Here is a 12,937-nt window from a genome sequence, read left to right on the forward strand (position 1 = left end):
CCACATCTCCAAGTTTTGTATCATTTTTATTCTGTATTCCAACATACAGTAATAATTATAACAAAGTACAATTTTCCTAGTGCTGGACTTTGGGAAACACAACTCTTTACCATCCTCCAGTCTGAAAAATAGCCATTTACCATGACTTGCAGCTTTCTGTCCTTGGGAGGAATTTTTAATTCAAACCACTGAATGCTGCGGTCACGTTGCAACCATGATAAAGGAATGAATGCTTAAGGAGGTGGATGGGATGTCAGCCAAGTAGACTAATATGCCCGAATGTTGCGAGCTTCTTGAGTGTTGTTCCAGCTGCATTTATCCAGACAAGTGCAGAACCTTCCCTCACACCCATGACTCATATCTTGTAGATGTTACAAAGGTTCTGGAGAGTCAGGAGGCGAGTCACTTGCTGCAGAATTTCCAGCCTTTGACCTGGTCTTGGAACTGCAGTATTTATGTGGCTTGTCCATTTAAGTTTCATGTCAATTGTGATTGCCTTGATGTTTATTATATTACCGTTGAATATCATGGGTAGGTACGGCACGGAGGTTCAGTAGTTAGCACTGCTGCCGCACAGTGCCAGGGACCCGGGTTCGATTCCCGGCTTGGGTCACTGTCTGATGGAGTTTGCATGTTCTCCCTGTGTCAGCGTGGGTTTCCTCCCACAGTCCAAAAATGAGCAGATTAGGTGAATTGGCCATGCCAAATTCTCCCTCAGTGTACACAAAAAGGCGCCGGAGTGTGGTGACTCGGGGATTTTCACAGTAACTTCATTGCAGTGTGAATGTAAGCCTACTTGTGACTAGTAAATAAACTTTACTTTAGGTGGTTAGACTCTATCTTTTGTAGATGGCCATTGTCTAGCATTTTTGATAGATATTTGCTTCCCACTTTGCTGCTTCTACCACCAGAATAGTGGGAAAATCCACCCCAGCTTCAAAGATGGGATTATCATGCTACTGGATATTCTCATTGATTACATCTATATCATTTTTAACCTATTACCTTGTCACTTCAGCTACTTTCCTTTCCTTCCCACAGGCAACCCAAATGGTATGGCACCTGCTCTGCCCAAGACCGCAAGAAACTATAAAAGGTCATGAATGTAGCCTAATCCATCACGCAAACCAGCCTCCTATCCATTGACTCTGTCTACACTTCCCGCTGCCTCGGAAAAGCAGTCAGCATAATTAAGGACCCCACGCACCCCGGACATTCTCTCGTCCACCTTCTCCCGTTAGGAAAAAAATACAAAAGTCTGAGGTCATGTACCAACTGACTCAAGAACAGCTTCTTCCCTGCTGCCATCAGACTTCTGAATGGATCTACCTTGCATTAAGTTGATCTTTCTCTACACCCTAGCTATGATGTAACACTACATTCTGCACTCTCTCGTTCCCTTCTCTATGAACGGTATGCTTTGTATAGCACGGAAGAAACAATACTTTTCACTGTATGCTGATACATATGACAATAATAAATCAAATTTAATCCAGGGCGGCACGGTATCAAATAAATCCAGGGCAGCACGGTAGCAGGGTAGCACAGTGGTTAGCACTGCTGCTTCACAGCTCCAGGGACCTGGGTTCGATTCCCGGCTTGGGTCACTGTCTGTGTGGAGTTTGCACATTCTCTTCGTGTCTGCGTGGGTTTCCTCCGGGTGCTCCGGTTTCCTCCCACAGTCCAAAGATGTGCGGGTTAGGTTGATTGGCCATGCTAAAAATTGCCCTTAGTGTCCTGAGATGCGTAGGTTAGAGGGATTAGCGGTTAAATATGTGAGGATATGGGGGTAGGGCCTGGGTGGGATTGTGGTCGGTGCAGACTCGATGGGCCGAATGGCCTCTTTCTGTACTGTAGGGTTTCTATGATTTCTATGAAATCAAATTGGGCCACGACTGATGGAATCCAGTCATCAGGATAAGCTGCAATGGAAATACCAGGAAGGTGGGGTACCAAAATTGTACAGCCTTGAAATGTCAACTCTGTTTCTCACTCCACTGATGCAGCCAGATCTGCTGAGTTTATAAAGTATTTTTTGTTTTTATTTCCGATTTCTAGCATCCGCAGTGTTTTGCCTGTATTTGAATAATTTCCTCGCTTACTTTAACATCTATCTTAAAAAATGTAGTTATCTATATAAAAAAAAATCATTAAATGATGCTACTGTAAAAGGAAACACAATTTCCCGTTTGCAAGTTGGAGCTGAATTAAGAGACAAAAGCACTCACATGTTGCCAGTCATCCAGAATGACTGGCTTGTACCTCAGGAAGTACTTGAGAGGGATCGAATCCGGCTCTGGCCACGTCAATGGATTCCTCCATTTAACCTCCAGTCTGCGAGGGGAGTCAGGAATTCTATTTACTTCAATTATCTCTGGAGGGTCTGGCTTCACTAGAGATAGAAAAAAAAATCAGCCCAGTAAGAATTTGCTTTTTGCATGTATTCCATTACGTTGCAAGAAAGGTCCACCCTTCAGAACTGAAGAGGCAATTTTATATCACATTCAAAAATGACATGAGAATAATTTTCATCCCCTTCAGCTTCCAGTATTGTGTTGTAATCATGGATGACACAATCCTCCTTCTCTGTTGTCATTTATAGCTCCACATGAGCTCAAAACTTTTCCACTCTCCTACGTGTTCCAAGGGGATTAGCTGGTTGGCAGAGGAATCAGTATTTTCGAGATGCTTTTACATTTAGTGCTTCTGTAGCTCAGGACATGGGGGACCAATGTTCAAGTGCCAGCTCATTTCATTTACATTGCTGGAAATCAGCTTTCTTTTATAATTTTGCTGTCATGGGAACAGGAGTAAGTGTTCAACCCCTCGAGTCTATTTGCCATTCAAGTGGATTATAGCTGACCTGTATAGAATCATAGAATCCCTACAGTTCAGAAGGAGGCCAGTTGGCCCATCGAGCTTGCACCGACAACAATCCCACCCCAGGCCCTATCCCCGTAACCCCAAGTATTTACCCCACTAATCTGAAGGAGAATTTAGCATGGCCAATCTACCTAACCTGCACATCTTTGAAGTGTGGGAGGAAACCAGAGTCACCTGAGGCCAGAATTGAACCTGGGTCCCTGGCGCTATAAGACAGCAGTGCTAACCACTGTGTCACTGTACCTCAACTCCATCTACCCCTCTTTGCCCTGTAACCTTTAAAACCCTTGCATAATGAAAATCTATCAATCCCAGTTTTGAGATTTTCATTAAGACAAGCTTCAATTGCTTTTGGAAGGTCATTCGATTCTATTCTATGAGTTCCAGATCCTCTTTGAATGAAGATGTAAGAACAAAGAACAAAGAACAGTACAGCACAGGAAACAGGCCCTTCGGCCCTCCAAGCCTGTGCCGCTCCTTGGTCCAACTAGACCAATCGTTTGTATCCCTCCATTCCCAGGCTGCTCATGTGACTATCCAGGTAAGTCTTAAACGATGTCAGCGTGCCTGCCTCCACCACCCTACTTGGCAGCGCATTCCAGGCCCCCACCACCCTCTGTGTAAAAAACGTCCCTCTGATGTCTGAGTTATACTTCGCCCCTCTCAGCTTGAGCCCGTGACCCCTCGTGATCGTCACCTCCGACCTGGGAAAAAGCTTCCCACTGTTCACCCTATCTATACCCTTCATAATCTTGTATACCTCTATTAGATCTCCCCTCATTCTCCGTCTTTCCAAGGAGAACAACCCCAGTCTACCCAATCTCTCCTCATAGCTAAGACCCTCCATACCAGGCAACATCCTGGTAAACCTTCTCTGCACTCTCTCCAATTCCTCCACGTCCTTCTGGTAGTGCGGCGACCAGAACTGGACGCAGTACTCCAAATGTGGCCTAACCAGCGTTCTATACAGCTGCATCATCAGACTCCAGCTTTTATACTCTATACCCCGTCCTATAAAGGCAAGCATACCATATGCCTTCTTCACCACCTTCTCCACCTGTGTTGCCACCTTCAAGGATTTGTGGACTTGCACACCTAGGTCCCTCTGTGTTTCTATACTCCTGATGACTCTGCCATTTATTGTATAACTCCTCCCTACATTATTTCTTCCAAAATGCCTCACTTCGCATTTATCCGGATTAAATTCCATCTGCCACCTCTCCGCCCAATTTTCCAGCCGATCTATATCCTGCTGTATTGCCCGACAATGCTCTTCGCTATCCGCAAGTCCAGCCATCTTCGTGTCATCCGCAAACTTGCTGATTACACCAGTTACACCTTCTTCCAAATCATTTATATATATCACAAATAGCAGAGGTCCCAGTACAGAGCCCTGCGGAACACCACTGGTCACAGACCTCCAGCCGGAAAAAGACCCTTCGACCACTACCCTCTGTCTCCTATGGCCAAGCCAGTTCTCCACCCATCGAGCCACTTCTCCTTGTATCCCATGAGCCTTAACCTTCTTAACCAACCTGCCATGTGGGACTTTGTCAAATGCCTTACTGAAATCCATATAGACGACATCCACGGCCCTTCCTTCATCAACCGTTTTTGTCACTTCCTCAAAAAACTCCACCAAATTTGTAAGGCACGACCTCCCTCTTACAAAACCATGCTGTCTGTCACTAATGAGATTGTTCCGTTCTAAATGCACATCCTGACATCACCCTGAACTGTCTAGTTCTAATTTTAAGTTGATGTCCCTTTGTCAGTCTAACTGATTTTAGCATGACTGATACACCGGAAGTGGCTCATTGATACAAAGAACAAAGAACAATACAGCACAGGAACAGGCCCTTCGGCCCTCCAAGCCCGCGCCGCTCCCCGGTCCAGGATTGAATCCTGAATCCAGGATCCCCGCCCAATTTTCCAGCCTATCTACATCCTAATATCCTATCCACCGAGCTGTCCCTCAGAGCTACGATGCTTTGTTCATCACAACCTATTAACTCACCCCCACCCCCCATTCCAGACCATGTGATCTCCAGGGAGAGGCGAAAACCCAGAGTGAAAACCCCAGAGCCAATATGGGGAAAAAAAAATCTGGGAAATTCCTCTCCGACCCCCTGAGGCGATCGAAACGAGTCCAGGAGATCACACTGGCCCTGACCAGAAAATGCTTCCCAACCCTATTCATTTCCACTTCTGCTTTGCGAACACCATCTGAATTCCCTGCCCCCGAGACAGGTTCCCAACTATCCGCAGTCTCGCTCTGTACTGGCACCAGCAAGATGATCATAGAATGAAGCCTTGAAACGAGAAACAAAGAACAATTAGCCCGCGCCGCTCCCTGGTCCAAACTAGACCACTCTTTTGTATCCCTCCATTCCCACTCCGTTCATATAGCTGTCTAGATAAGTCTTAAACGTTCCCAGTGTGTCCGCCTCCACCACCTTGCCCGGCAACACATTCCAGGCCCCCACGACCCTGCAGTCCTGTCATCTAAGCAAAACAAGCACCAAAATAAAGTTGTCAAAATAGACAAAACCCCAGTGAAGTACTAAGGTCCATAAATGTAGAATGTCGTCAAGGTTGAGAATTAAAGGAGATAAAGTACGTCAAGAAGTTGGGGATATTTTTGACCTGCAGGATGATTCTGCTCAATTTTACCAGAAGGTAAATTGGCTCAAAATAAAATTTGCTCATATCTGAGTCACTTGAACTTAAGGGAATAAAGAAAAGAACAGGAATAACAGCCGAATGAGCAAGATAGGAGAAAGTGAAGGTGTTGCCTGTGACAAGGGAATCAAAGGTACAGATGAGGCAATGGTTGAATTAACAGCTGCAGAACTATCGAAACAATACTTTTCACTGTACACTAATACATGTGACAGTAATAAATCAAATCAAATCATAGCAAACTGAAGTTCTACTCTACTTTCGCAGAAGACTGAGGAAATTTGGCATGTCAGCTACAACTCTCACCAGCTTTTACAGATGCACCATAGAAAACATTCTTTCTGGTTGTGTCACACCTTGGTATGGCTCCAGCCCTGCCCAAGACCGCAAGAAACTAAAAAAGGTTGTGAATGTAGCCTAATCCATCACGCAAACCAGCCTTCCATCCATTGACTCTGTCTACACTTTCTGCTGCCTAGGCAAAGCAGCCAGTATAATTAAGGACCCCTCGCACCCCAGACACACTCTCTTCCATCTTCCTCCATTGGGAAAAAGATACAAAAGGTCACGTACCAACCGACGCAAGAACAGCTTCTTCCTTGCTGCCATCAGACTTTTGAATGGACCTACTTCGCACTAAGTTGATCTTTCTCTCCACCCTAGCTATGACTGTAACACTACATTCTGCACTCTCTCCTTCCCTTTGATATGTACGGTATGCTTTGTCTGTATAGTCCGTAAGAAACAATATTTATCACCGTATACTAATACATGTGACAATAATAAATCAAATCAAATTAAATTTGGAATTTTGGAAGTGCAGTTGTAAAAATTGCTTAAGAAAACTTCAGGGGAGGGTGCTGCAGTGTGGGTGATGGTGGTGTGTGCAGCAAAAAAAGAATCAAAAGGGTGGATATAGGGCAGTCAAGGAATCGCTGCACCCGACCGCGTTGGGGATACCTGGAACTCATAGAATAAATTGTCTGAAAAAGATAAGATTGAAACTTATTAGTTTAAAGATGGTTTGTAAAAAGCTAGGAGTATAGTTGCACAGTGGCCATATTCAAAAATTAGTAATCCTGATGAAGGTCTGTAGATATAAGTTTAAAATTAGTTCATGGAATCAATTTGGAATGTGGACGAGTACCAATAATGACGACCATCAAACTTCTAAATTGTTGCATTAACCCACCTGATTCATCAATGTCCTTGAGGGAAGGAAATCTGCCAACTTTACCTGGTCCGGTCTCTTTGTGACTTCAGGTTCACAGCAATGTGCTGGTTAGGTTGATTGGCCATGCTAAAATTGCCCCTTAGTGTCCTGAGATGCGTAGGTTAGAGGGATTAGTGGGTAAAATATGTAGGGATATGGGGTAGGGCCTGGGTGGAATTGTGGTTGGTGCAGACTCGATGGGCCGAATGGCCTCTTTCTGTACTGTAGGGATTCTATGATTCTATGTTTGACCTTTAACTACTCTTTAAAATGGCCGAGCAAACCAGTCAGTTGTATAGGGACAGATAGTAACTGCTTGTCGTGTCCTGGGAACGGCTTAAAAGAAAAACAGAGGTGGGGTGGATTCTGCTTGTGCTGCATGGGAAGCTGAGGGATTGGCCATCAGACACTTCCACTGTGCTCAATGGAATACATTCAGTGCCATGACAACAGAAACATAACCTTTCTATGTTTGCATTCAATTCTCTTCAGAAGAGAGATAATTGTTAAAGATCTATAAAATATGGTCAGACTATAATGCATTTCAGAAAACAAATAGTCAGTCCATGGATAAACGCATCATGGAATTTAAGAGATGAAAAACTAGTTTTTCCGATCTTATGTTAAGTTGATCTTTCTCTATATCCTAGCTATGACTATAACACTACATTCTGCACCCTCTCCTTTCCTTCCCAATGGACTCTATGAATGGGCAGCACGGTGGCACAGTGGTTAGCATGGCTGCCTCACAGTGCCAGGGACCCAGGTTCAATTCCCGGTTTGGGTCACTGTCTGTGTGGAGTCTCCGTGTCTGCGTGGGTTTCCTCCGGGTGCTTTGGTTTCCTCCCACAGTCTGAAAGACGTGCTGGTTAGGTGCATTGGCCATGCTAAATTTTCCCTCAGTGTACCCAAACAGGCGCTGGAGTGTGGCGACTGGGGGATTTTCACAATAACTTCATTGCAGCGTTAATGTAAGTCTACTTGTGAGACTAATAAACACATTTTAAAAAAATGAACGGTATGCTTTGTCTGTCTAGCACATAAGAAACAATACTTTTCACTGTATCACAATACATGTGACAATAATAAATCAAATATTCATAGGGGTGTAGAACCAGCAATATAAAAATGCAGTGCGATATTTATTAAAGAGAAATGTTTCTGAAATTGTCTGATGTGGCAGCAGATTTACAAGATAAACTGTGGAAACTAATCAATGCCTTTATGGCCTGATTAATGCTTCCAATGTTTGCTTTCCATTTTGCTTAAAATATATTATGTAATGTTAATCCCACAATGGTTTATTGGTAGCATGAAGGAAACTTTCAGGCAGCTTCATGATGTATGTTGGTGATTGTAGACGGGAGTTAACTGATGTAGGGGGCTAGAATAGGCTGATAAACACAATCATAGATTTGGGAACACTAACACAACACTAACGTTAGAATGAATGATCTCGGACTATGGGAATGTAAGACAGCTCCGAACGATTAACAAATATTTCTCATTTAAAACATGTACTTTGACTATACAAGATGGATGTGTTTTGCTTTTGATTACATTTTGTGAAACTTCAGTCAATGACAAAATACAGGGAGAGGGAAGGAACAATAGATTCACTGAAAGCAGTAATGCTATCAGCAGTGGTCGGGAACAAGGTGGCTACCAATGCTAGCCTTATGAATCAGGTCGGACAACTCCGAGAGATAAGCAGGTGGTGAGTAGACATGAAGAATTTCTCAGGGTCGGACGAGAGTCACTTGTCCAATTCGGTGGGAATCATTTCACTGTTCAGCGTCCCACATTGCTGTGCAACAGAATGGAGGTAACGTCCGTAAATTAATAACAAATGAAATCCCATTGGGTCATGATGTATATTGTTATTGGCTGGAGTTAATGACAGGATGATTATTGACTGATTTGTATTAATGTTTACTGGATAAAGCCCACCGGAAAGGTAGGCAATATGATTTTGGGAATTGCCCTTCAAAGGGGCATTGTTCTTCAGACTGATATCCGGCTGCCCGCATTCTATACCTTGAGTGCAGGGCTTCCTCAAATCATTCTCCCATTCGATCGTTTGGTTAAATAAAGTCACGTCATCAACATCAGTACACTGCATTTTTGAGTCTTTGTATTTAGCTTAAGTCTGAGCAAATCCATAGCTTCGAGAGAAAACCCCCATCTACAGTGATTTATTATGGGATGGTACTGGGGAACTTGAAAACTGTGTTATTAATTTGAGTAGAGTAGAATTTGGAATTGGGAATCAGGCTTGTCATAGAAGCCCTACATTGCAGAAGGAGGCCATTTGGCCCATCAAGCCTGCACCGACAACAATTCTACCCAGGCCCTCTCACTGTAACTCCATGTATTTGCCCTGCTGATCCTGCTGACACTAAGGGACAATTTAGCATGGCCAATCCACCTAACCTGCACATCTTTGGATTGTGGGAGGAAACCAGAGCACCTGGAGGAAACCGACACGGACGCGGGGAGAATGTGACACTGACAGTCACCCAAGGTTGAAATTAAACCTGTAATGTAGCAGTGCTAACCACTGTGAGCTTGTGGAGAGTTTAAATATGTTGATTTAGATATGATAGTGACACATTGACCAGGATCTTTCAAGGAGTGGCAATGATCATTAGACTGCTGTTGCATCCAGAAATTTGCCCCAACTGATGTTACTATGCATCGGGACCCTCCGATGAATCTCCTGGCAGACCCCCTGCTCACCTCTCCCCCACTCCCATGCCAACCACCCCCCCACCACATGTCCACCCCCCTCCCCATTGACCGGCCCCCTGCATGCCACCCCCTTGCATAACCACCCCAGCTTGCATAGCTTCCATCTGCAGAGTTCCCCCCCCATGCCACCCCCTACCCTCCCCCCCATGCCACCCCCCTACCCTCCCCCCCCATGCCCCCCCCCCCCTTGCTTCATTATTCTGACAAGAGACTCGCGGAATGAGATTTCCATGGGTTGACGATGATACAATTGGGAGAAGGGTCGTGATTTTATCATTATGATCTATTGTTGACAGCTAAGAAATGGACACATGCTTTCAAACCAAACTAGCACCAGCATAAAAGTGCCTTAACATTAACTTTAAAGCAACAATCAGCTTTTCCAGTTGCTAAACATTACCTATGGAATTCTCATTAAATGACACAGTTGAAGAGTTGGATCCGAGTGCATTTTTTGCCATTACAGTCACTGTGTACTTGTTTGTAGAAAACATTTCCAGAAACCTTATGTTGCACCTGTTCTTGTGGTTGGGATCCTTAATGGTCTCAATTTCTTTCTCTCCATGCCTGCAAAAACAAAAACAGTTGCAATGTTGTCAGCAACGAATAATGATTTTCCTAGAGGAGAAACTTCAAATCATTTCACGACATTGGGGTTGAAATCTTATTATGTTTGTTCACATACGACAACAAACTTTCGCTATACTAAACATAACCCATTCTTCACACATTAGAAAAGTTATGGAAATGCAACACTTGGTGGCTCTGTAAGTGCACTGCTCAGTGTGGTACTAAACTTTTCAATCCAATAAAGTTCCTGATCTATGCAGGGAAAACTGGAGCAGTAGAATTGGCCACAACATCAGGAACACTAACCTAGATCATGTATTCAACTCCTGCAGGGGGATTTGAATGCTCTACCTTTATAATAAAGTTACTGTGACATCAAGTGAGCCAAACTGATCATACAGATTAATTTTCCAGCACTTTAAACTTAACCTCAAGTAATTCTTCTTCATTGTTCAGTGTTTCTGAGCATGCAACAGGAAGACAGTGGCAAACAGGAGTCTGGTCACAATTCAAATGATAAGCAAGTGAATATCAGTATTTTGATATTTATTTATGCACGATGGCTTTTTAATGAAGGCCCTTTGTTGAATTAGGTACAATCCACATCATTTACACATGACTGGAAATGTCATCATACCTTTGAATCTCATCATGGAGTGACAGCTACATTTGCTTTTGTAAATACTATTTGGATTTTCTTTGTCCTGGGAATAGATGAAAGATGTGGACAGATTTTGCTAGTGGGACAGTCTCTGAGGGAGACAGTTGATTGACAACTCTATACCCAGATGGACATATACATTGGGCTGCCTTTTTGCCTCACCAGTTCTTCTGGTCATACTGTACTGCAGTTTATGTAGAGATATTTTTGAGGAACATCATGGGAATTAGAAATTCCCACACATTGAAGTTAAAATATGATTGCGAGTCTATGCACTATTCTTTTATCTTTGTTACCAAGTAGGCAATATGTTCAAGGTTTTGTAAAAACAGTGCAAGTTTCTACTATTCCTTTCCATGGCTCGTCTATTACTTCTAATGAACCCATGCTACAATTAATAGCCTAAATCAAGGTCCAATCTTGTTTATTCTTCTACTACAGGAAGTCACAAAATCCATATTGTGTACTGGAAATAAAATACAGTAAAGATTTTTTTGTTCAACTCATGGGCAGTCTACAATATCAGATATTACACTAAGGCCTCAGTTTAATTGTTAGGGAGGGTGGATTTGCATAAGGAGTGATTCTTCTATGAATAAAACACTTGGAATATTAAGGTCAAGTGCAGGATCAAAAGACTTGGAAGAAAGAAACATAATTGGTTACAGGGGTCCAGTCTGTACCAATTTGTTGCCCAACAACTTGGAGAACAAGTGAAACCAGTGACAGTGGGCCTGATTTTAGCGGCACTTGGAAAAGCAGCCAGCATAATCAAGGATCCCATGCACCACGGACATACTCTCTTCCACTTCTTCCATTGAGAAAAAGATACAAAAGTCCAAGGACACGTACCAACCGACTCAAGAACAGCTTCTTCCTTGCTGCCACTAGACTTTTGAATGGACCTACCTCGCATTAAGTTGATCTTCCTCTATACCCTAGCTATGATTGTAACATTACATTCTGCACCCTCACATTTGTACGGTATGCTTTGTCTGTATAGCGAGCAAGAAACAATACTTTTCACTGTATATCAATACATGTGATAATAAATCAAATCAAATTAAATCAAATACTGGGGCAGTGACATTAGCTGTCATTGACTTTGTGCTCTTACAGGGGTTTGTTGTCCATTGAGATGATGCTCAATCCTCCTGTCCGGCTGAGGGACAAAAGAACACAATAGCGTGGAACACTTCAACACTAGCCGTGGTGTCCCTGACATCTACATAATAACATCTGCAGAGGAGGAATTTGCCAATGACCAGGGTGGATGGCAAGGCAGGAGTGTCAATAAAACAGAGTGAGGATGTCTCCAACTGGATATTGAGAACTGCGCACACAGGTGACACACGTGACACTGCTCTGGGAAAGGGATTGTACATAACTGTGTGTGTTGTCCACTACAGGTCTTCACAGTCAGGAGTCACATTGCCTGTAGTAAGCCAGATCTCCACCTTGGAGGGTGATGAAACACAATCCTCGGAGAATGAACCATCACACCATTCCTCCACACCCTCCACCAATAGCCTCAGTGGGAATACACTCGCGATTAGGCTCAGGGTCACAATCTATTGAAGACATTTTTTAAAAATCCATTTACGGAAATTGTGCACTGCTGGCTAGGCTAGTATTTATTGTCCATCCCTGATTGCCCTTGTGAAGGTGGTGGTGAGATGCCTTCTTGAACCACTGCAATCCATGTGGTGTAGGTACACCCACAGTGCTGTTAGGGAGGGAATTCCAGTATTTTGACTCAGTGACAGTGAAGGAACGGCAATATATTTCCAAGGACGGTGAGTGACTTGGAGTGGAACTTCCAGGTGGTGGCGTTCCCATGTAGCTGCTGCCTTTGTCCTTCTAGATGGTAGCTTTTGTATTATTGGAAGGTGTGGCCCAAGGAGCTTTGGTAAATTCATGTAGTGCATCTTGTAGTTCGTGCACACTGTTGATACTGTGTGTTGGTAGGGAAGAGGTGCCAATCAAGCGGGCTGCTTTGTTCTGAACAGTGTCAAACTTCTCGAGTGTCAATAGTGAAAGATTTAATGATGGTAATACCATTAAATGTCAAGGAGTGATGGTTAGATCCTCTCCTGTTGGGAATGATCATTGCCTGTGTAGTATGAATTACTTGCCACTTGTCAGCCCAAGCCTGGATATTGCCCAGGTCCTGCTGC

General features: G+C 43.6%; 1 protein-coding gene across 12 annotated transcripts in view; it reads right to left on the reverse strand.

Moving 5' to 3' along the window:
- Positions 1-12,937, reverse strand: part of LOC144498811 (ciliary neurotrophic factor receptor subunit alpha-like) — a 314,103-nt gene that overhangs the window by 64,994 nt on the left and 236,172 nt on the right. For all 12 annotated transcript variants that reach the window (XR_013498760.1, XM_078220550.1, XM_078220522.1 and 9 more), the window contains 2 exons: positions 9,930-10,096; positions 2,229-2,392 (listed from right to left, as the gene is read on the reverse strand). Coding sequence is in view for 11 of the 12 variants with exons in the window: in XM_078220550.1 (XP_078076676.1) it covers positions 2,229-2,392; positions 9,930-10,096 (331 nt within the window). In the remaining variant the exon portion in view is untranslated. The remainder of the gene's footprint in view (positions 1-2,228; positions 2,393-9,929; positions 10,097-12,937) is intronic.

This window comes from Mustelus asterias, chromosome 1, assembly GCF_964213995.1.
Source record: "Mustelus asterias chromosome 1, sMusAst1.hap1.1, whole genome shotgun sequence".
Classification (NCBI taxonomy): domain Eukaryota; kingdom Metazoa; phylum Chordata; class Chondrichthyes; order Carcharhiniformes; family Triakidae; genus Mustelus; species Mustelus asterias.